Here is a 25,954-nt window from a genome sequence, read left to right as displayed (position 1 = left end):
TTGCAAATGAAGCAACTGACAAAGGATTAATCTCCAAAATTTACAAGCAGCTCATGCAGCTCAATAACAAAAAAAACAAACAACCCCATCCAAAAATGGGCAGAAGACCTAAATAGACATTTCTCCAAAGAAGATATACAGAATGCCAACAAACACATGAAAGAATGCTCAACATCATTAATCATTAGAGAAATGCAAATCAAAACTACAATGAGATATCATCTCACACCAGTCAGAATGGCCATCATCAAAAAATCTAGAAACAATAAATGCTGGAGAGGGTGTGGAGAAAAGGGGACACTCTTGCACTGCTGGTGGGAATGTGAATTGGTTCAGCCACTATGGAGAACAGTATGGAGGTTCCTTAAAAAACTACAAATAGAATTACCATATGACCCAGCAATCCCACTACTGGGCATATACCCTGAGAAAACCAAAATTCAAAAAGAGTCATGTACCAAAATGTTCATTGCAGCTCTATTTACAATAGCCCGGAGATGGAAACAACCGAAGCACCCATCATCGGATGAATGGATAAAGAAGATGTGGCACATATACACAATGGAATATTACTCAGCCTTAAAAAGAAATGAAATTGAGCTATTTGTAATGAGATGGATAGACCTAGAGTCTGTCATACAGAGTGAGTAAGTCAGAAAGAAAAAGACAAATACCGTATGCTAACACATATATATGGAATTTAAGGGAAAAAAAAGTCATGAAGAACCTAGGGGTAAGACAGGAATAAAGACGCAGACCTACTGGAGAAGGGACTTGAGGATATGGGGAGGGGGAAGGGTGAGTTTTGACAGGGCGAGAGAGAGTCATGGACATATACACACTAACAAACGTAGTAAGGTAGATAGCTAGGGGGAAGCAGCCGCAAGGCACAGGGATATTAGCTCGGTGCTTTGTGACAGCCTGGAGGGGTGGGATGGGGAGAGTGGGAGGGAGGGAGACGCAAGAGGGAAGACATATGGGAACATATGTATATGTATAGCTGATTCACTTTGTTATAAAGCAGAAACTAACACACCATTGTAAAGCAATTATACCCCAATAAAGATGTTAAAAAAAAAAAAAGAAAAAAAAAAAAAACGAATCTTATTCACTGGAGGAAATGCAGACCATTTGTCTTCTCCTAGGTCACCTGGGGCAAAATAATTTAGTAATTAGATATACATGGTCTTATGATATTAACAATTATTAAGCTTTTAATAGGAAAGATGATTTTCCCACAGAAGACAGTTAATTTCACAGCAGTATTTGGTTTTTTTTTAAGTGTTTCACAATAAGAGATTAGGAGAAGAAAGAAATCTAATAATATAACTTTACTATGTATTTAACCTCATTCTTTTTTATTTTTTAGACTTTTAGTTCCCATAAACTTTCCTTATAGAACCTGTTCAATACATACAGGCTCTGAGAAAGCAGTTTTTGGTTTTTGCTGAAAGAAAATAATATGAGAATAACATTGATAAATCACATATACAGACCCCAAAAAAGAAGGGGGAAAGGTATTTGGTTTTAAGACTGAGGGCAAAAGGATAGTGTGATATAATGGAAATTATTAAACAAGTATGTCCCAAGTGCCTCTTCATCTTCTTTCTTGTAGTTAAAGCCTTCATGCAAAGTTTACTTGTACAGTGGTCCTCAAACTGGTCTTCTGACCCCATTATATTTTTACACACTACTGAGGATCCCAGAGATTTTTTTGCTTTATGTAGGTTATATTTAGAAAGGTTATCATATTAAAAAATAAAATTTTAATTATAAACTTAAAAATATACAGTTACCAGTTTAATAACAATAAACCCATTATACGCTAACATAAAATGCATACTTTATTAAAAATATATTTTTAAATGCTCACAGGAGTAGCATTGTTCTACATTTTTGCAAATCTCTTTAATATATGGCATCATAAAAGAAAACTGGGTTCTCATATCTGATTCTGCATTCAATCTGTTGCAGTATGGTTGAACTATATGAAGAAATCCAGTCTGACACAAGATGTATTGTTAGAAAAGGAAAGAGAATGTTAATAGACTTTTCAGATAATCCTGAATATTCTTCTTTGATAATATACCAAGACTTGACAAGCAGTAGTTTCTTAAAAATTAATTGCAATGCGGATTCTGAAACCATATCGATCAACCTGTACTCTGCTTCATTAAAAGCCATTGGTCTTCCTTACACTTTGAATGGGTTGTTTACCCATGCATGAGTTAGTAACATCATACATTGGTTATGTGGGAAATAATGCATCACTTGCAGATTTCTATTATGCAATAGTAAATTTCAAAAATCCCACATGTTAATATCACCAGTATCATCAGAAAAGTCTTTAAGCGTTGGGCGGCTGTCAAGCTCACAGTGACAGATATAAGTTTTCCAAAATTCTAATTTTTGCTTGAAAGCTCAAACTTTTAGCACTGGCAATAAATACTGTCAGTTGTGTTCCTTTAAGTGACAGGCACACTCATTTCATTTTCAAGAAATGTATGCCAAATTCCAAGTCTGATAATCAGTTTGCTAGTTGTTCTTCCAAGTAAAACATGATGTTCCATGGAAACAGCATCTAGGTCAGCTCACAGATGCAAACAATGGCGGGAGTGCACAAGTGCTTTTCCTCAAGGCAGCCATCTTAGCCTGTTATGCTGGACAGAGGGGTTTTCTGCATATGTCCCATCTCATCACACCAAATATTGAAAAGACACATACTCAAGGGTTGAGATATGTAATTTTGGGGGCGGCAAGTGCATACAATGGTGAAGAATACACTCAATTTCTCTACAACCGTTTGCTATCACTGATTTGATTCCTGCAAAAGAGCCATCAGTTTTAACCCACCATGGCTTTTGCAACATCAGTGCGAATATCAACACAGTGAAAAAGGAAAACGATATCTTAACATTATTATAAAAATAATAATAATATTGTAACACCCCCCTTGGCAATCTGAAGACCACACTTTGAGAACCACTACACCAGTTTATAGCATACATACTTAGGATCCTCCCAGCCTTTGTATCTCTCATCTTTCTTCAGAATAGTTGCAATGACTGTCTTCTTAAAAAGTGTTTCTAAATGAGGTATTACTTCACACCAGTCAGAATGGCCATCATCAAAAAATCTACAAACAATAAATGCTGGAGAGGGTGTGGAGAAAAGGGGACCCTCTTGCACTGTAGGTGGGAATGTAAACTGATACAGCCTCTATGGAGAATAGTATGGAGGTTCCTTAAAAAACTAAAAATTGAACTATCACGTGACCCAGCAATCCCACTACTGGGCACATACACTGAGAAAACCATAATTCAAAAAGAGCCATGTACCACAATGTTCATTGCAGCACTAGTTACAATAGCCAGGACATGGAAGCAACCTAAGTGTCCACTGACAGATGAATGGATAAAGAAGATGTGGCACATATATACAATGGGATATTACTCAGCCATAAAAAGAAACAAAATTGAGTTACTTGTAGTGAGTTGGATGGACCTTGAGTCTGTCATACAGAGTGAAGCAAGTCAGAAAGAGAAAAAACAAATACCGTATGCTAACACATATATATATATATGGAATAAAAAAAAAATGGTTCTGATGTACCTAGGGGCAGAACAGGAATAAAGACACAGACGTGGAGAATGGACTTGAGGACACGGGGAGGGGGAAGGGTAAAGTGGGACGAAGTGAGAGAGTGGCATGGAAATACACTATCGCTAGTTGGAAGCAGCCACATAGCACGGGGAGATCAGCTCGGTGCTTTGCGACCACCTAGAGAGGTGGGATAATCACAGTGGGAGGGGAGACGCAAGAGGGAGAAGATATGGGGATATAGGTATACGTATAGCTGATTCACTTTGTTATACAGCAGAAACTAACACAACATTGTAAAGCAATTATACACCAATAAAGATGTTAAAAAAAATGTTTCTATCATGTGCTTGCTATGTAAGCCCTAAAGCCTTAGTAATTTCTTCCATAAAATTAAAAATCTTTTAACGAATGAACAAATCCTTAATAGGATTCTGCCTTCCCCTATAGTGAATTTATTACTTTAGCTAAGCAAATTTACATGGCACTTTTTATTACAGTTTACCATACTCTATCACCAAGATATTTGGGGGCCACTCTTCCAATTTGGATTTTCTACCTCTCTTCCCTAAATGTAATCACTTCAAAGTGCAGCTCAAGACTCACTTCGTCCAGACGTCTTTCCAAAGTTTGCAGTTTCCTGTCATTTTATATCCTCTACACAAACCTTTTGGTTTTTTCCGTTGCTTTCATGTGCCCACAACTGTTTCAAGTTTCACTTTATTTACTGTTGGTTATGTGTGTATTTCTATAATTTTTACAATTGGATTAAGACTTCTTTTGGAGGCTAGTTGCTTAGAACCTAACATAGCTTTTTAAACAAACAAACAAACAAATATATGCTGTTGTATTATATTCACAGAAATGGCAGCACTTTTAAAGATATCTGGAAAATGTATTCTTTCCAAAGTAATGTGAGATGACACCTTTTTTGGCACAGGTCACAACAGGTTGAGACACAGTACTTCCAGACAAAGAGAACTGGATATTAAGACAGGAGATTTAGTAACCTTTGTCAACAAAGAGTTAATAAACATATTAGAAAACCCCTTTGAATTTCAAAGAGAAGCTATTAACATTCTCATTTACAGTATTAGTAATTAGTAGACTTCCCTAATTGGAGTCACTTTGAGTGGTGACTCCACTTATTTGGTCTATAAATAAACACTGTATCCAAAATCGAGAGCCTTTCCCATAATCAAAGTCCATATCCAATTCAAATTTGGCTTTCAATTTGTAAACTATAATACAGTATATAAACTAAGGGTTTGGCTGGAATGGTCACCCTATACATAAATGCAATGCTCGTTGTGGTACATTTCCACTAATTTTGTTAATTCAACAAAGGAAGATCACAGGCAATTGTCAGAAGTCCAAATGTTTCATCAAGCATGAGTCACATTAATATTTATCCTTTGGTATAGGAGCAAAAGGGGGCTTTATCGTAGGTAAAGTACTGTTCCTGGAAGACATTTATTAGTCTCCAGATCAAAATATCATGATGTCAATATGAACAATTTTAATACTTAATATATGAATAGTTTTGACTGTGCTATCAAAAATCCCTCTAATTCTCATATTTTAAAAGAAATAAGCATCCCATTTCATTATCCAGTAAAACGATATAGTAGAATTCACTATAATTTATTTCAGTTCATTTTAAAGATTCTTGCATAATTGCTGGTTGAAGACAGCATGAAAATAATAGAATGCAGGCAGACATTTATTTCCATACAATGGGGCTACTCAAAATATTAGTTTAAGTATGTATTTACCCTTCTGGTTCTTTTCTTTAGAACCTGTACAGTGTCTGGCACATGGTTTACGCTCAATAATTGTTGCTGAATGAATCATAAGTAATTTCTGGTAGGTTAGAACAGAGGGGAATTTAGTAATTGTACTTTTCAAAGCAATCATTCTAAAATGCAGCCCACCCAAGTGACACAGAGAATAGAAAAAACATGTGCTATTTGTCACGCTGTTCTTGAGCCACCGCCACCACTACTCCAACTCAATATTACACAGACAGATGAACAGGGCTTTACATCTACAGCTTTGGTTTCTGAAACTTGATAGCTTTTCTACAAGAGAGTTAATAGCTGGTATTTGGCTCATGAACCCTACAGAAAGATAATAGGGCCAACACTGTATTCTTTTTTAAGAGAAAACGTCAAGAACAAAAACTGAAAATGTCAAAAGATAGGTTGATATACTGTAGTACTTAAAGACTGTTTTGTTGGGAGAACTGACCAAGTGATTTACTAACAGCTTTTACTGGACAGTCTTTGGCTTACAATGTAGATGAAAAATAAATGGGAATCCGTTTCATGTTTACTCTATCTAGGTATTTGACAGATGGAGAAAAAAATGGGAAGACACAATTACAGTCTACAAAAATGTGGGGTTTTCAAATTATGAAAACTAATTTTGTAGTGGGAATTTTTTTTCAAAGGGTCTACTTATCTATATCTCTACATCCTTTTATTACATAAACTGCCTTTCATCCCTCATCACATCTGCACACAGGGATTATGAAATTGTGTAAAGCTGACATTCAAACAGCATATAGGTGCAAAAGTCAGTGGAGAGAAGACCTGAGTATATTCAGGTCAAAACACATGTAGATCTCCCAGCGAATCTTAGACAAGATTGGGTTCTCTGGTGGCTCCTGAGGAAGACTGTGTTCAGTCACTTAGTAACGTTGCTTTATTCCACAAACATTCATTGAATGCCCATTATGTGTCACGAATTTGCTAGAGGTCTCCAATACAGAGTAAATAATAGAGTGAAAAAACTAAAAGAAATAGAGAGAAAAAGAAATGGTCTCCGTTGGTCAAAAAGGCGTATCACTGCACACTTCTAAAGATCCAGTAAGGTGTCATATTTTTGATGATTATTTGATATACGTTAACTGATGATATTCATGTTGATGAAGAATATGGAAGACTAAAATGAATATGGAAAAATATGGAAGCCCTAAAAGCTCCTTCTAAAGGGTTCCTATTTCTTGGTATTGATGACCCATTAAACCTGTTATTTGATTCCCCTAATCTTCACTCTAGTTTTCTAAACAAGGAAATCTCATTCTCAAATTCTAAAGTAAAATATACTTAAACATTGATCCTAGTCATTATTTAATGTGTATTCACTATTAGCTTTATAACAAGGACATACAATATAACATCTCCCTTCTAACTATATATTTTTCAGAACTGTGACAATATAGCAATTTTTTAAGCTATTTATCCTATTGACTCTTGGTCATGTCGAGAAATTAGGTATTTGTTGCTCACTTGAGTAATTCCATAATTCAATATTTTCCACATATAATTAATTGTAATTTGGGGGATAAAACATCAGGGATGACATTCAAGTTACTCCCCTATTTGGCTTCTTCTTTAAATTTGTTTTCTTCTGCTGTGCTATGTACATGCTGGGATCTCTAGAAATAGTTGAGAATGATTTCTTGTTGTTGTTTCCCTAAAGAGTTAAGTTTGCTTTCATACTTTTGTAAAAACATGCTTTGCCACTAATTGGCAGAGCTATATGCATTATTTGACAACAATCTACTGTAAATTTCTTATTTCAAAAGCCAATGCCTTTAATTCTAATTTTATGCTCTAATACTTCATAAAATAGTTCCATTTATCCCATGTAAATTAAATTGGGTCATTTCATTGTTCTGTCTTGCTTGTCAATGTAAGATATTTAAAGAGAGTACATGGACTTCTCGATTCTTCTCAATACGTTAAGGACTGTTATATTTTATTTTGGCTTTTAATTCCAATTATCAATCTTTCGTAGCGAAGCAAGTGACCAAATAAAATACAACCACTAAGATTTCATTGAACCCTTGTGTAGTGACAGCACTATTGCTTAAGTTTCCTTTACATTCCTATTCCTTTCACCCACCCAGGAATTCTGGTTACTAGATTGAGATTTGGTATTATACCAACAGTCCATGGGGAAAGAAGTTCTAAGAAGCAACCACATGGAACAATTGCTGATCTTTCTGTAAATCTGTTACTTAGGACACAGATTGTTACATTATAGGACATCTCTGGATAAGGTGATCTGTCCTGTTGTGCTACAAAAAATATTTGAATTGAGCAACTGGCTTACTTAAAACAAACTCTATGCCCTTCCTTCCATTAGCTACCAGCAAACCTAGAAGAAAACATGTAGTCCATGTCAACCAAACTCTTAGAATCTTGTGACACGTCTTTTATGTACTAACGTCATCTAGGTGTCAGCTTAACTTCCCTACATTTAATCTTGCTTTCCTCATTCAGTTATTTTTTTATTTTTAATTGTGATGAAACACATGTAATGTAAAATTTACCATCTTATCCATTCTTTAAATGCACATTTATTTTGACTTAACTTCATAAATATTCTATAAGCCGCCTTAAAATCTACCTAAAACAGAACATAAATAAATAATAAAATAATCACTCATTCTTCAATATTAGGTATTCTGAGATTTTTCTACAATATCTTAATTTTTTGGACCTTGTTATGAACTCTTTATTTGTTAATGGTATGAACGTAACAAACACTGCTTGCCTATCTGAACAAAAATTATCTATGTGGGGAGACAATTCTCCTTGGGTTGTAAACAAGGCGTTGACTGGCCTTTGCTCTGAACTATCGTTTCAAAGATGACTGTGTGATAAACAACCTTGGAAGAAAAGGCAAGTCTGCTTATAGGCTTGAAAGATGAAGATAGTGTCTCCCTCTAGACCTATAAACAGGCATGCTTACAATCCATTATAAAACATCTGTATTCTCTAAGCTCAGGATTCCTCTCCTATAATGCAACCTACTGAAATATGAAGGCTGCACCTGGATTTCTTTGCATTGCTATCTGGGAATTTCAGCTCAAGGAACCAGTACAACAAAAGACTGATACATTGGCTACTGCTGTTGCTATGAGTAAGAAACTGTCCTTTGTCTCTAGCCTTGGAGGTTCAGGTCTTCTACAAGTACCCATGAAACTATGTCATGTTAACTTGTGAGCCTGAAAGTGGGGGGACACTCAGACCCTTCACAGTGATCAACAACGTATTCTAAGAGATTTTTTGTGAATATCCTTGAAAGTCATTTAGCCTAATCTCCCACTCAGTCAAGAATTTCTTCTACACATCCTGACAGATGGCATTCTAAATATCACTTCAGTGATTCCAGTAAAAGGAAACTCTTCTCAAAGCCTATTGCATCACTGGTTATTAAGTCCCTCCTTATCTTGAATTGAACTATCTGTAACTCTATAATACTGGGTTTTGCCAGATCTCATCTGTTTTTACATAGAATAATTATTCTATTTTCCACATGGCAGCCCTTTGTATCTGAAAGTACTTAGTCTCCACTAATCTTACTTTACTCTCTAAACATATCAATTTCATTCTATATTCTTGACACACTATGTTCTCTAGATCCACTGGACACTCTAGACACAACCCAAAATGGTTGTGATTCCCACAGATGTGTCTATATAGCTAAAGCAGAATTCAGTGGAAATATCATTTATCATTTGAACAGAATGCCTTTGATTCATTTAACATAAATTTTATGTACAGTTTTTGTAGCTCTATCATATTGTCCTATCATGTTTAGCTTGTGATTAGTTAAAATATTCAGACTTTTTCCACATGGCCACACTCAAGCCATGATTATATTTGTAAAACTGATTTTTAGAATCCGTAACATAAGATTTTTAACCTGCCCATATCATTTTGAATTTTGCTTCTGTTATCAGTGATATTATTCTTTGTTAGGTAAAATTTATGCCATCTAAAACATTTATAGGCATCCTTTCAATCTCTTAATCTTAGTCACTAATGGAAATATTATCCACAAAAAGGGCTAAGGACAAGCCATTAAACTTTCATAATAATCTAGACATAATAATCTAGACATAATAATCTATTGAATGATGCCATTATCCAGCATAAATATCACCATCTTATCCACAAGGATATCATGCTTTGGCAAAATAAAAATGTTTCATATCCCTGGCATTCTCTAGGTCTACCAACTATTTCTAAAAGAATATGTCAGCGTTTCACTAATATATTAAGAAGAATGTCATTCAGGAGAATGAGTCACTGCTAGTTTACTTTGCTAATGACTAAGCAAGGTAAAGGAAACTGAATTTAGGAATCTTGGCCTAAATAAGAAATTGCTTCCCTGATCCCTAATCTCATAAAAAGACTAAAACCTTAAGCCCCTGAAGTAGTGATAACTAATGTTCTCACTCACAGATTTCAGGCTTCTGATTGAGATGTAGAAGCAAAACACATCTGTCTCTGGGGCAACAGGTATGAAATTCTCCTGCCTCCACTGCCACTTTTGGATGTGGTTGGGAAAAGTCTATAACGTTATTGTGGTGATGGTTATAAACTTGTCAAAATGCATCAAACTGTACACTTTAAAAAGGTGAATACTACTATATGTAGATTATACCCCAATAAAATTGACTTAAATAAAAGTACATTAAAATAAGAAGTTAATTTTCTAAAAATTAGAGAATAAATGGAAAGAGGTAAAAAAAGAACATGAAATCAATATTGCCTTTAAAAACAAACTGAATTTTGAAATGGTAATAATCACCATTAAAACTTAGGTCTAGAAAGATCTCCCAAGGAATCTGAGTGAAGTAAAGGTATCTATCTTAATCCTTGACTTTAACATTCTGTTTATCAATTTAATGCTTTTTTTGAATTAATCCAAGTCATCCCTACAAAAGAAAAGGACAAAGGACACAATCATGTTGATAGATCCAGAATATGTTTGAAAAAAAAAGTAAGCATTTATTTCTGGTAATTGGAAAATAATACTTTTTCTCAAATTAATTCATAATCATAATTATCAGTAAAGTACTAAAGCATCCCTAGATCACCTCACTTATTTAAATTCCTTTTAAAAAAATTTTAGCCTATGCAGTAAGAGAAGGAAAAAAAAATGTAAATATTGAAAAGCAGTACCAAACTTCATTATTTGCAGATGATGTGAATAAAACTAAATTACTGCAATATTAAAAAACAGAGACACAAAACTAAGTAATTTTAAAATACATATCTAAATGCTAGCAATAAGAAGTTAGGAAGTATAATAGAAAAACTCCCATTCTTATCAGACATACATGTGGTGCTTCTCAAACTTTACTGTGCATACAAATCACCTGAGGGTCTTGTTAAAACGCAGATTCAGTAGGTTTAGGGATCAAGACTTTAGAGTTCTAGTGAGCTCCCAGGTGCGTGAGTGCACGCTCACACACACGCACACACGAATATTATCGGTATAATTCCCATCGATAATTTTTAAACTTTAGAATTAATAAGAAATTTATAAAATCTCTTTTTTTAAAATATCTTTATTGGAGTATAATTGCTTTACAATGGCATGTTGGTTTCTGCTTTATAACAAAGTGAATCAGTTATACATATACATATGTTCCCATATCTCTTCCCTCTTGCGTCTCCCTCTCTCCCACCCTCCCTATCCCACCTCTCTAGGTGGTCACAAACCACCTAGCTGATCTCCCTGTGCTATGCGGCTACTTCCCACTAGCTATCTATTTTACATAAAACCTCTATTTTATAAATGGTAAAGGAAGGTTAAAATATTACTGGAAGACATAAAAGAATATTTGAATGAAGAGAATGTCAGGTTCCTGGATTGGAAGACAATAGTATAAAAATGTGTGTTCTTCCTAAAATTGCTTAATGCCTTTAACACCAATGAAAACCACTAAATGTGGGGGGTTTTGCAACTTTAAAAAATGAAGATTATAAAGTTCATCAAAGAATAAATATGCCATACTAGATCAATTTTTTCACAAAGAGATCATTAGTCAGTTCTTTCGCTTCCAGAGATTAATGACAAGAATTAAAGAGCAGAAGCAAGAAGAACTACAATCCTGCAGCCTGTGGAAAGAAAACCACATTCACAGAAAGATAGACAAAATGAAAAGGCAGAGAGCTATGTACCACATGAAGCAACAAGATAAAACCCCAGAAAAATAACTAAATGAAATGGAGCTAGGCAACCTTCCAGAAAAAGAATGCAGAATAACGATAGTGAAGATGATCCAGGACCTTGGAAACAAAATGGAGGCAAAGATCAAGGAGATGGAAGAGAGGTTTAACAAAGACCAAGAAGAATTAAAGAACAAACACCAAGAAGAATTAAATAACAAACAAACAGAGATGAACAATACAATAAATGAAATGAAAAATACACTAGAAGGAATCAATAGCAGAATAACTGACGCAGAAGAACGGATAAGTGTGCTAAAAGGCAGAATGGGGGAATTCACTGCCATGGAACAGAATAAAGAAAAAAGAATGAAAAGAAATGAAGACAGCCTAAGAGACCTCTGGGACAACATTAAACACACAAACATTCCCATTATAGAGGTCCCAGAAGGAGAAGAGAGAGAAAAAGGACCCGAAAAAATATTTCAAGAGATTATAGTCGGAAACTTCCCTAACATAGGAAAGGAAATAACCACCCAAGTCCAGGAAGTGCAGAGAGTCCCAGGCGGGATAAACCCAAGGAGAAACACATCGAGACACACAGTAATCAAACTGACAAAAATTACAGACAAAGAAAAATACTGAAAGCAGCAAGGGAAAAATGACAAATAACATACAAGGGAACTCCCATAAGGTTAACAGCTGATTTCTCAGCAGAAACTCTACAAGCCAGAAGGGAGTGGCATGATATATTTAAAGTGATGAAAGTGAAGAACCTAAAACCAAGATTACTCTACTGGCAAGGATCTCATTCAGAGCCTTCGGAGAAATCAAAACTTTACAGACAAGCAAAAGGTAAGAGAATTCAGCACCAACAAACCAGCTCTACAACAAATGCTAAAGGAACTTCTCTAAGTGGGAAACACAAGAGAAGAAAAGGGCTTACAAAAAAAAAAAAAAAAAACCAAAACAATTAAGAAAATGGTAATGGGAACATAGATATTGATAATTACCTTAAATGTAAATGGATTAAATGCTCCAACAAAAAGACACAGGCTCACTGAATGGATACAAAAACAAGACCGATATATACGCTGTCTACAAGAGACCGATTTCAGACCTAGGGACACATAACAGACTGAAAGTGAGGGGATGGAAAAAGATATTCCATGCAAATGGAAATCAAAAGAAAGCTGGAGTAGCCATACTCATATCAGATACAAGAAACTTTAAAGACAATTACAAGAGACAAAGAAGGACACTACATAATTATCAAGGGATCAATCCAAGAAGAAGATATAACAATTATAAATATATATGCACCTAACATAGGAGCACCTCAATACATAAGGCAAATGCTAACACCTATAAAGAGGGAATCGACAGTAACACAATAATAGTGGGGGGGGGGCTTCCCTGGGGGCGCAGTGGTTGAGAGTCCGCCTGCCGATGCAGGGGACACAGGTTCATGTCCTGGTCCGGGAAGATCCCACATGCCGCGGAGCGGCTGGGCCCGTGAGCCATGGCCACTAAGCCTGCGCGTCCGGAGCCTGTGCTCTGCAACAGGAGAGGCCACAACAGTGAGAGGCCCACATACTGCAAAAAATAATAATAATAATAATAGTGGGGGACTTTAACACCTCACTTACACCAATGGACAGATCATACAGACAGAAAATTAATAATGCAGAGTGTCATACAGGAAACAATAGCTTTAAATGACACAACAGACCAGATAGATTTAATTGATATTTATAGGACATTCTACCCCAAAACAACAGATTACACTTCGTTCTCAAGTGCACAAAAAACATTCTCCAGAATAGATCAGATCTTGGGTCTCAAATCAAGCCTTGGTAAATATAAGAAAATTGAAACCATATCAAGCATCTTTTCCAACCACAACGCTATGAGATTAGAAAACAATTATAGGGGAAAAAATGTAAAAAACAAATACACATGGAGGCTAAACAATACCTTACTAAATAACCAAGAGATCACTGAAGGAATCAAAGAGGATATCAAAAAATGCCAAAGACAAATGACAGTGAAAACACGACGATCCAAAACCTATGGGACGCAGCAAAAGCAGTTCTAAGAGGGAAGTTTATAGCAACACAATCCTACCTCAAGAAACAAGAAAAATCTCAAACAAACAATCTAACCTTACACCTGAAGGAACTAGAAAAAGAACAAACAAAACCCAAAGTTAGTAGAAGGAAAGAAATCATAAAGGTCAGAGCATAAATAAATGAAATAGAAACAAAGAAAACAGCAAAGAAAACAGAAAAAAAAATGAAAAAAAACCAAAGAAAACGACTAAAACCTGGTTCTTTCAGAAGATAAACAAAATTGATCAACCTTTTCAGCCAGACTCATCAAGAAAAAGAGGGAGAGGACTCAAACCAGTAAAATTAGAAATTAAAAAGGAGAAGTTACAATGGACACCACAGAAATACAAAGCATCCTAAGAAACTACTATAAGCAATTCTATGCCAATAAAATGGACAACCTGGAAGAAATGGACAAATTCATAGAAAGGTACAACCTTCCAAGACTGAACCAGGAAGAAATGGAAAATATGAATAGACCAATCACAAGCAATGAAATTGAAACTGTGATTAAAAATCTCCCAACAAACAAAAGTCCTGGTCCAGATGGCTTCACAGGTGAATTCTATCAAACATTTAGAGAAATGCTAACACCCATCCTTCTCAAACTCTTCCAAAAAATTACAAAGGAAGGAACACTCCCAAACTCATTCTACAAGGCCACCATCACCCTGATAACTAAACCAGACAAACATACTACAAAAAATGAAAGTACAGACCAATATCACTGATGAATATAGATGCAAAAATCCTCAACAAAATACTAGCAAACAGAATCCAACAATACATTAATAGGATCATACACCATGGTCAAGTGGGATTTATCCCAGGGATGCATGGATTCTTCAATACACACAAATCAATCAATGTACTACACCATATTAACAAACTGAAGGAGAAAAAACATATGATCATCTCAATAGATGCAGAAAAAGCTTTTGACAAAATTCAACACACATTTATGATAAAAACTCTCCAGAAACTGATCATAGAGGGAACCTACCTCAACAAAATAAAGGCCATATATGACAAACCCACAGCAAACATCATTCTCAATGGTGAAACACTGAAAGCATTTTCTCTAAGATAAGGAACAAGACAAGGATGTCCACTCTTGCCACTATTATTCAACATAGTTTTGGAATTCCTAGCCATGGCCATCAGAGAAGAAAAAGAAATAAAAGGAATACAAATTGGAAAAGAAGTAAAACTGTCACTGTTTGCTGAGGACATGATACTATACATAGAAAATCCTAAAGATGCCACCAGAAAACTACTAGAGCTAATCAATGAATTTGGTAAAGTTGCAGGATACAAAAGTAATGCACAGAAATCTCTTGCATTCCTGTACACTAACAATGAAAGATCAGAAATAGAAATTAAGGAAACAATCCCATTCACCATTGCAACAAAAAGAATAAAATACCTAGGAATAAACCTACCTAAGGAGGTAAAAGACCTGTACCCAGAACACTGTAAGACACTGATGAAAGAAATCAACGATGACACAAACAGATGGAGAGATATACCATGTTCTGGGATTAGAAAAATAAATATTGTGAAAATGATTATACTACCCAAAGCAATCTACAGATTCAATGCAATCCCTATCAAATTACCAATGTCATTTTTTACAGAACTAGAACAAAAAATCTTAAAATGTGTATGGAGACACAAAAGACCCCAAATAGCCAAAGCAATGTTGAGGGAAAAAAACGGAGCTGGAGGAATCAGACTCCCTGGCTTCAGACTATACTACAAAGGTACAGTAATCAAGACAATATGGTACTGGCACAAAAACAGAAATACATATCAATGGAACAGGATAGAAAGCCCAGAGGTAAATCCATACACCTATGGTCAACTAATCTATGACAAAGCAGACAAGGATATAGGCTGGAGAAAAGACAGTCTCTTCAATAAGTGGTGCTGGGAAAACTGGACTGCTACATGTAAAAGAATGAAATTAGAACACTCCTTAACACCATACACAAAAATAAACTCAAAATGGATTTGAGACCTAAATGTAAGACCGGACACTATAAAACTCTTAGAGGAAAACATAGGAAGAACACTCTTTGACATAAATCACAGCAGGACTTTTTTTGACCCACCTCCCAGAGTAATGAAATAAAAACAAAAATAAACAAATGGAACCTAATGAAACTTAAAAGCTTTTGCACAGCAAAGGAAACCATAAACAAGACCAAAAGACAACCCTCAAAATGCGAGAAAATATTTGCAAATGAGACAACAGCCAAAGGATTAATCTCCAAAATATACAAACAGCTCATGGAGCTCAATATCAAAAAAACAAACAATTCAATTAAAAAATGGGTAGAAGACCTAAATAGACATTTCACCAAAGAAGACATACAGATGGCCAAGAGGCACATGAAAAGCTGCTCAACATCACTAGTTATTAGAGAAATGCAGATCAAAACTACAATGTGGTATCACCTCACACCGGTCAGAATAGCCATCATCAAAAGATCTACAAACAATAAATGCTGGAGAGGCTATGAAAAAAAGTGAACCCTCTTGCACTGTTGGCGAGAATGTAAATGGATACAGCCACTATGGAGCACAGTACGGAGTTTCCTTAAGAAACTAAAAAGAGAATTACCATATGATCCAGCAATCCCACTACTGGGCATATATCCGGAGAAAACCGTAATTCAAAAAGAGTCATGTACCACCATGTCCATTTCAGCTCTATGTACGATAGCCAGGACATGGAAGCAACCTAAATGCCCATCAACAGATGAATGGAAAAAGAAGGTGTGGTACATATATACAGTGGAATATTACTCAGCCATAAAAAGGAATGAAATTGGGTCATTTGTAGAGACGTGGATGGAACTAGAGACTGTCATACAGAGTGAAGTAAGTCAGAAAGAGTAAAACAAATATCGTATATTAACACAAATATGTGGAATCTAGGAAAATGGTACAGATGAACCAGTTTGCAAGGCAGAAATTGAGACACAGATGTAGAGAACAAACGTATGGACACCAAGGGGGGAAAGCGGTTGGGGGGGGGTGGGATGAACTGGGAGATTGGGATTGACATATATACAGTTACATGTATAAAACAGATAACTAATAAGAACCTCCTGTATAAAAAATAAATAAAATTAAAAAAATTTTTAAAAGGGTATGGGGCTTTGCTGGTAGCACAGTGGTTGAGAGTCTGCCTGCCAATGCAGGGGACATGGGTTCGTGCCCCGGTCCGGGAAGATCCCACATGCCGCGGAGCGGCTGGGCCCGTGAGCCATGGCCGCTAAGCCTGCGCGTCCGGAGCCTGTACTCCGCAACAGGAGAGGTCACAACAGTGAAAGGCCCGCGTACCGCAAAAAAAAAAAAAAAAAGGGGGGGTATGTCATTTTAGAAAGCATTGAATAAAACAATAAAAGGATAAAAACTAGGCTTTACAATCAGCACTAGCATTTTCATGCCAAATATCTAACTGGGCATATTATAAGCACACAGTGAATGCTGCAATAATTATAAGGGAGCCAAAAGTAATAAACTGCCAAATATAATATCTCATCTCAAATTTCTAAACTTCCTTTTATAGGTAGACCTCCACCTGTCAGGGTAGACTGGGTCCTGGTCTTTTTGGTCCCTCTTCTGAAGCTGTGATTTATGTGGCTTAGTATAGGGTGGTGTTATGGTTTAAGAGAGCCTAGTCTAGTTTAGCAATAGTGATCTCTAAACTCATGTCCTCTAATGTATTTCTTCAGCACCAAAGAAAGGACTTGTAATTACAAGCAATTTTTTAAAAATCTATTCTTTTTAAAAATTACACTGAAACAGTGTTTATCTCATCAACCCTCACTACCCCCAAAAATCTCCTCCTCCACCAAGGCCACTCTGATCATTCCTCCTCTCCCTCCTCCCTCTATTGTATTAAACCCTTCTCCTGCCCTGCCACTCCTGCCCACCACACCCCATCCTTTTCTTCAGCCTAATCCATTTTTATCAAAAGAACATGTCCGGCAAAGCGAGATTCTTTGGAGAATAGCATAGCAAAACCAAAATACCACATCATGGGCAAAGAGATGTCAAAGACAAGAAATGGTCATTCAGTAAGGATTTTGTCTCATCACATTTGCAGACATTTGCTAAAAATGCATAAGTGAGTAAAGATTACAAAGTAAAAGGAAAGAATTAGCTACAATGTGGAAGAAAAAGTTCTGGTCAGAGTCGGAAGACCCAGGCCCCTAAACAGAGCACTGTTCTTTTCACTCTGATCTAATTTTACAAGATTACTTTTATACAGATAAAATACACAAACATGCTTTATAAATGTACTTTTTCCTGAATTAATATAAAGTATTAGTAGTAGATATTAATAGTTCAGTATGGATGTGGAATAAACTTATGTAATAGGCTTTAAATTTCCAATATTTTAATCAACAAAGCAAATGGTCTGTGTTCTTGGGAGATTCATGTATTCATTTGTACAAACTACTAAGCATAGGATGCAGTGAAACTTTACTAACTCAGGCCCCGCTAATTCAGAAATCATAGAGAAGGAGTAAGGTAAAATATGAAGTGCTGTAGCTAGAGATGGGAAACATAATAATAAACTTGAAGCAGCACTGCAACCAACTACTTTATGATTTTAGAGAGGTCCCTTAGCCTCTCTGGATTCTGTCCACTTGTGTTTAAAGTGAGCTGAATTATTCAGCCAATCCATCTCATCGTCACATAATTCTATGATCCTATGTACGTCAGACAGATGCTTCTTTTTTTACTTTATTCTTTCTATAAGCAATGTTTCTGGGAATGGAATTATTCTTGTCTGGATTTTTTTTTAGTCTGGAGTTCATGAATAGCCTTAAGGGGTCACATGAATTACCTAAATTTGGGCAACCATGTTTATGTGCATTTTTCTGGACAGAGATCCATAGCTTTCATCCAATTCTCAAAAAGCTCCGTGAACCTCCCCAGAAAAGATTAAGAACCACTTACTTCAATAATGAACTAATTCCAAGTGATTCTCAGCAACTTGTAAAAACAGGCTCACAAAAAGATTGCTTAATAATCCTGTATTGGTTCTGTGACATTTGTATCTTACATCAATAACACAACACTCTATTATGATATAAGCTACACCTTAAAATTTAACAAATGGCTGTCTCCTCATTCGGGGATGAATCATGGTCTATATCTGTCTAGTTCACCTCATTATATCAAATGCCTTGAACAGTGCCGGGTTCTCAGTGAAGCAAGGAAGAGGAATGGCTGCCAGTTTATCTCTGGAGGAAGAGGGCAGCTATGGAGTGATCATCGTCTCATCTGAGCTGGAACTGAGACTGCAGAACTCTGAGATAATGAAAAAATCAGCAAGCAAGGATAGATAATCTTATCCAAAAGTCAAGCCTTGTAATTTCAATAAAAGAAAATGGAAACCCAAAGTGAACAAGGGTCTTACCAAAAGTGGCAAGTTCAGGACCAGATTCCTTAGCCAATGGTACAGGGCTCCTTCCATTCCACTACATTGTCCAGCTGGGGGAAGACACAGAACCCAACGTGGAGTGCAAGCAAACATGTCACCCAAATTCCAGTTCCTTTCTTTTAACTGAAATTCAGCAGCTAACAATCTCCCCCTTCATTATAGGTAGACATACCATAAATAGGTCTACCTGTGATCTTTGCCTGATTTATTAATATATAACAAACAAAATAACACCATGTCTTATATGTAATATAAGTGGATTCAAATTTGTTGCCATTGTTATATCTATAAAAGTTAGCCTGTGCTATAAATAAAATTGCTTTTATCATGCAAACTTAATTTTTCAATAATGCTTGTTTATTTGTCTTAACTGACAATTACAGGAAGAAAAATGATCCATTTACTAGTATCTTTTAACATATATATATATAGTATGTAAAATTGAATGAATGTTATTTCATTCCTATACACTTCTGGTAATTGACTTTTAAAAGCTTAATAACATTTGCATTTCTTTTATCTTTTCAGGAGCATTGTTTTAAACCCAGCCTATTTCCGAAATCATCTTCGTCAGGCAACAGTGTTTAGATGTCTGGAGAGATATTCAGAAGCTGCCCGGTATGTTTGTTATAACTTTTGTGAAGACTTATTTCGAGTTAAACTAATTTTATTCTCAGCTTCTGGTAACAGCATAATAGAACTTTCCATTTCTCACATGGAATATGATTTTACCAGAATTATTGTCTTATAAACATCAAACCAACAATTATTGACTATCTTTTTCTTTAATTAAAGCCACTCTGTGTTCATAGCTCTTAGTAAAATTCAAACTTTCCAGCCATGAGGTCACTGATAATGATGGGAAAACTTCCAGGGAAGATTAGAAATGAACTTGACCTCTTGCTCTCAAGTACATTCCTGATCCTGGTTGTAAGGACACAATTTTGTGGCTATCTCTTTCTTGAGTTCTGGAAATAAAATCTAACCCACATAAAAAGGATACCAGCTGCCCATTTCTAGAGAAGACGGCATCAGTTGTAACACCAAAGGTTGTTAGAGGTGTCCTAAAGTGTTGTCTCTTGGACCCACAATATGTTTCATAAAAACCTGGTGAAGAAGCTCCTGATATTCTCCTCCCCAGAACCTAGACTTACAGCAAAGAATTGCAAGATTTGTGCAACAGCCTCTATGCTACACTCAGAATTCCTTTGCACCTGTGACAACCAACGTTTTTTATTCCTGAGTCAAGATCATCATATCAGACTCCCCTTCTCTTTGATAAATTCTCTCAAAGAATTTTCTTCATCTCTCAATGTATAGGTACCTATTGTTTATTACCCATCCACTTTACCACCCCAGGAATTTATCAAGAAAGTGTGAGTGGTTTCTATACATACTCCAACCATAACTCCTAGGGAGAAAGCCACAGTAATAGGAATGGGGAGCCTAGGTTGCTGGTGGCTACTATCTCTAGAACATTTGCAAATAACATTTTCTTGGAAAATGAAGTTTAAGAAATTTAAATAGATAATAGAATGATTCCATAAAATTAATACCATGAGTTTGACATGAATTCCATTTTATAAGTTGGTCTTAGGAATTGCTTGAACTCAATTAAACGATGGATACGGAAGGCAGAATTAATCTCAACTACTCTCACTTTGCAGTCAAACAACCAATATGCCACAATATCTATTTACCTGTATGTCAGTGTCCACTTTTAAAAATTAAAATAGGTCTCTATCAATCTCTTTTTTACATTCTATTTTTCCTTATACTCTTTTCCTGAATGTTTTATCTTACATTACCCACATACGACTTCTTCCTACTTTTTTTTTTTTTTTTTAGTCCTACTTTTCATTTTGTCTACTGAGTTGTCCCTGTGGCTTATTTTCTTCCCACATACACTATGCGAATGAGAGGGAATTTAAGCGATGATAGTAAGCTTCCTTCTGTCCCACACTTTGTAAAGGTCACTAGCTACAAATGAAGCTAATAAGCTCAGCATAAACAGATACAGTTATCTGTAAAATAGTTTTCTTTAAGAGGTGGTTCACTAATGTGTCTTCTGACTCTAATCAAGAGATAATAGGAGAAAGCTAGATGCAACTTCAGAACTAGATTGTAACTAGTTAAAACTGCTAGTAGTGTGCTGGGTTAGCTTGTACAGACTCTAGAGAGCCCACTGTTAAATATTCAGGAATATTGGGAGAGCCAGTTGTTAACTGTAGGAGAAATTAGCATTGCTGGGAGAATTTACACTATGAAAACTGGCAAATGCTACAAACCCAGAATTTTGGAGTTTGGGGGAGAGCCAGATACCAGTAGATCACTGACTATAACTTAATTGTATCAGCCTAACTGCTTGAGTTAAAGTGGTGATAAAAATTCTCTATGGTTCCTAAAATAAATGAATAAACAATGAGAACTTGAAAATTAGGAATTTGTCAGTACTTACCATGTAATTTTGGCACTAAATATCCATTTACCTTGACATGTATATCCCTGAAGTGCAATAAGTGTATCTGTGTAATATCATTTGTTGACTAACTTGACAATGATCCTTGAGAAAATTCCTGATAATTGTTGGCTGTACTGGTGTGGACTTTCCAACAGAAAAGCAGATACAAGTGTTTTCCATCTTGGTTTCCTTGGCAATTATAATCCTTAATACAGAGTATTAGTCATCCTCTTTTCCCCTCAAGGGAAAGAATACCATGAACCATGAACACGAATATCTTAGTTTCTCTTAGCTATTTGATTTCTAGAGTAAAACACTAAACACAAATCAATGTATTAAGCATTCTTATTTATCGATCAATTCCTTGGATACTTCGATAGTTTGGTTCAGGTCTCTTACAAGCACATTGTATTAAAACTAATTGAAAAAGCCCACATATCAAGGTTATTTCCTCTAAGAAGCCCATCAATCATGTTTCTGAGATTGAGAAGCACCCACCAAAGAATGCCATTACCATGTAACTTAGGAAGTCTTAAAACCATGATTCCCAGTGAAGTAGATCATCTTCCATCTGGTCCAAGACAGTGCATTTACAACCAGTCCCTGGAAGCTGGGTTATCTAAAATTTTCTCAACCCTGGTTGAAAAATAAATATAAGAGTGTGCACATAGTAGTAAAGTCATGTGATAGGGTCATGCCTCCTACATTGAAGATTCACGAGGCACAAAACAGATGACATTGCACCGAATCTTTATTTAAGACCACCCTGTGTAAGAGGAAGCAAACAGAAGGTAACACTAAGCGAGAAAACACAACAAAGCCTCTTTATCCATCACTAAGGAAGAATTAGCTGTGTGTTTCTACATACGTGAACTAGACAGGAGACACTAGAGCAGGAATAACACATTCAAATGCTTACAAAGCCCACGCATATGGTGTGTGAATTGTAAGATAAAAGGGTGTTGTATGAACTACAGAAGACTGGAGCTCACTAACTACAGTGACTGTACAATTTCTCTCTCAGACTGAACACTGTTGAGAGTGAAAGTGGGCACACTTAAGAATTATACTAGGAAAACAGGCATAAACCAGGACTATCATTAGCACACTGGCCATATGGTCACCCTACCACTGGCCCTTCTGAAGGGAGTAGCCTTATTCAAGCACAGCTAATGCTACTGTATAGAAATATACGTTCAGTGTTGCAGATTTTTCAAGAAATAGTATAATAATTCAGAGCTTTCCAAGAAATTTCTTGACTTTTAAATGTTGGCAATTACTTCAAGTTTTTCAAACACGGTGTCATCATAAGAAAGCTGAAGTAGTCCCATTCATGAAAATATAATCCTCTGAAGAATCAATTGGCCAGGTGACCAATTTGCAGAATTCACCAAGTTTCAAGTTTACTAGAACCTTATTTTAAGAAATAATCTTACTGACAAATTAATATGAATACATTTTCTTATGTACATATTCCTCATGAATATATTCAGCAAATCTTGTTAATTTTTGAAAATTTTCAGTTTTTAAAAGCTATGGTTATAGAATGATTTATTCTCATAAATATGTTCTTCTTGTGTGTATGATTATTACTCTACTGTTCTTGAATATTCTATGACTATTTTCTTCTTATTAACATAACCAAAATTTTAATTTGGAAGTTTAACAATTTATACTAATTTCTTTCTCATATTTTAAAAGCCATTTTTTTTTGTTTTTAACATTTCATCATTTTTAAGATCCATTCCCCAATTTTTGGAGAGTGAGCAAATTTGCCTGTGTGATCAAATGTATTTTTAACTATTTATAGAATTTACAACAACTTGTATTTAATGAGGAGGTTTTAATAGCATTCTACTTTATCTCCTGAAGCTAGAAAAAGCCAAGATAGGGAAAATGAACAGTGAGCAACACAGCACAATCTGGGCTGTGGATCCCACAGAGGGGAGACTGAAGAACAGAGAGAAACCATAGACCACAGAACCCTGGAGCCCTGGCTCCTTCGAATCCATCTGTAGGAGTAATACAAATTTTTTAAAGAGTTAAAATAAGCTTTCTTAATAGATAAGCATATTTATAAATTTAACAAATTGGTCATTTGACAAACTCATCATCTGATGAATTGATCGGGAGCCCACAGAAGGCTGTGGGCCACATCATCAGATTTGAAGCCGGAAAGTCAAGTCCTCTCTCCAGCTCTAAAGGAATACTGGAGTTTAATTCCTCAACAGTAAAGGTTGAGCTTCCTCCTACCAGCATGAGGATTCCTTCCTGCATCAAAGTTTGTGCAAGGGCAGTTGGGGGAAGATTTTAGTCTAAAAACAGCAGTCCACTGTTAGAAAAAGGTGTTACCTTACAGAGTTCAACAGCTTTAGTTTACTATCTACAACAAATCTGGTCTGCTCTACATTTTGAAATAATATTATTTAGTGCCGCATAATGTAGTAATATTGTGAGAAATAGAGTAAATAATACAATATGTAGTATAAAATTTTTTTAATCTTTGCCCTGCTTAAAGTACTATACTGAATGACACACTGGATTTCGGAGCTCTTGTATATTACATGTGCTTTTCAGGATTAAAAAAACAAATTGAAAAAAAAAAAAAAAACAAATTGGTGGGCTTCCCTGGTGGTGCAGTGGTTGAGAGTCTGCCTACCGATGCAGGGGACACGGGTTCGTGCCCCGATCCGGGAAGATCCCACATGCCGCGGAGCGGCTGGGCCCGTGAGACATGGCCGCTGAGGCTGCGTGTCCAGAGCCTGTGCTCCGCAGCGGGAGAGGCCACAACAGTGAGAGGCACGCGTACCACAAAAAAACAAATTGGTGAGATGCCACCAAGTTGTATCTGTCTGCTTGTTAATACACTAAGAATTTTCTCCCTCAGAGCTATTTCTCAGCTTTGCCTCTCTCACTCTTGACCTCTGACAGTGCCTTTCAGTTCACTCCTATTTTATCATTTTGGCTACCTGCTATTCCCATCCTCCTTCTCTGCACTTGCCTTTTTTCTTATTTCATGATGCTTACCTTTTCTGAAAAAAATAAAAGTCCCTTCTTTGTGAGTATCCCCTTGCTTCTGGTCATTAATAAGCCATTCTCCAAGCATCTCATTCATTCTGTAAGACTTTGACTTTCCTTGGTAATTGCCATTGTTTTAACTAATTAGTGGTTACATTTGTTTTTGCTTTATGTTATTTTTGATACTCTGAGACAAATTAGAATATTTGAATTTTCAAGAAATCTGCTCTATGGATGAATGTACAATGAAAATCTCAAACAATAAATTCCTTAAAACACAGATTCTTTTAGAAATGAATTGTCAGCTATGGCTAAGATGTGACACATTAGAGTATCAATTAAGGTCTGGGCTCTGCATGGGTATCAGGATGTTCTAGGGATGTTTCTTTGCCAGGTAGTATGTTACTGTTAAGCCCAATCAAAACATGATATTTCAAGATGCATGAATTCATAGCTACCAAAGCCAAACAGTAGAGGTTAGTAGAGGTGGGAGTAGGTGAGTTTCCTGAGACCCAGCAGGGCATTTGGGGATTTGATTTTGTTGTTGTTTTCTTATGTAAGTTGGTCTTACTGGAAATTAAAAATAATGCATATATAAATCACAACCTGTCAAAAGAAAAGGGTGACCCCAAAATAAACTGAAGTGTTCAGAAATCTGGTAACATAAAGCAGGGGTGTTGCTGTAGATAAGCAGTCACTCAGGGGTAGTAGTACAGTAGCAACAAGGAAGAAACTGTGTCAGCTTTTTTGGTGTCACGGAGCTCTGTGATTTTAAATGAGATTATTAGGTATCTTGCAAGGGAGGAGAATATACTGACAGGCAGACTCAAGACAAGTGCTTCTGAAGAGATGATAGTAGTGTTGGGAGCTTATTTTAACAGTCCTGATTCAACTGGAAGTGTAAAATCCATTCATTCACCATACAAGATGCTAAAAATACATCACAGGGTTTTTTGGTTAAAGTAAGTTCTCATTTATGCCCACAAATAAATTAAATGAAGACTATAGGCTAATTTTTATTCTTAAATTGGCCATCTGCCTGAAGGGCTTTCTTTCTTTTTACTGGAGGCAGTTCACCACTGCGAGAACAGCTTTAGTGTGGTCTGGCATTAGTCAGTCGTATGTAACATGCGTATGTAACATACGCACACGCATAGGCATGATCATTCCACCACTAAACTGACTTTCCTTTTCCCTACATATGACAAAGCTGCATGAACCCTAAGCACTGTGAAAATGTTGCTTCCTTATGGATTTCTAAAACTGACATTAATAAAGAGATATTTAGTCATTTCACATGACTTAGGTTGAATATAAG

General features: G+C 36.0%; 1 protein-coding gene across 1 annotated transcript in view; it reads left to right on the top strand.

Annotated features, from left to right (window-relative positions):
• SPATA16 (spermatogenesis associated 16) overlaps positions 1 to 25,954 on the top strand; it is a 225,834-nt gene that overhangs the window by 80,317 nt on the left and 119,563 nt on the right. Inside the window, exon 3 of the mRNA XM_032630867.1 lies at positions 19,686 to 19,775. Within this exon, the coding sequence (XP_032486758.1) occupies positions 19,686 to 19,775 (90 nt within the window). The remainder of the gene's footprint in view (positions 1 to 19,685; positions 19,776 to 25,954) is intronic.

The sequence above is a fragment of the Phocoena sinus genome, chromosome 4, assembly GCF_008692025.1.
Source record: "Phocoena sinus isolate mPhoSin1 chromosome 4, mPhoSin1.pri, whole genome shotgun sequence".
Classification (NCBI taxonomy): domain Eukaryota; kingdom Metazoa; phylum Chordata; class Mammalia; order Artiodactyla; family Phocoenidae; genus Phocoena; species Phocoena sinus.
Note: the sequence above shows the minus strand (reverse complement) of the source record. Positions and strands in the feature narration are given on the sequence as shown.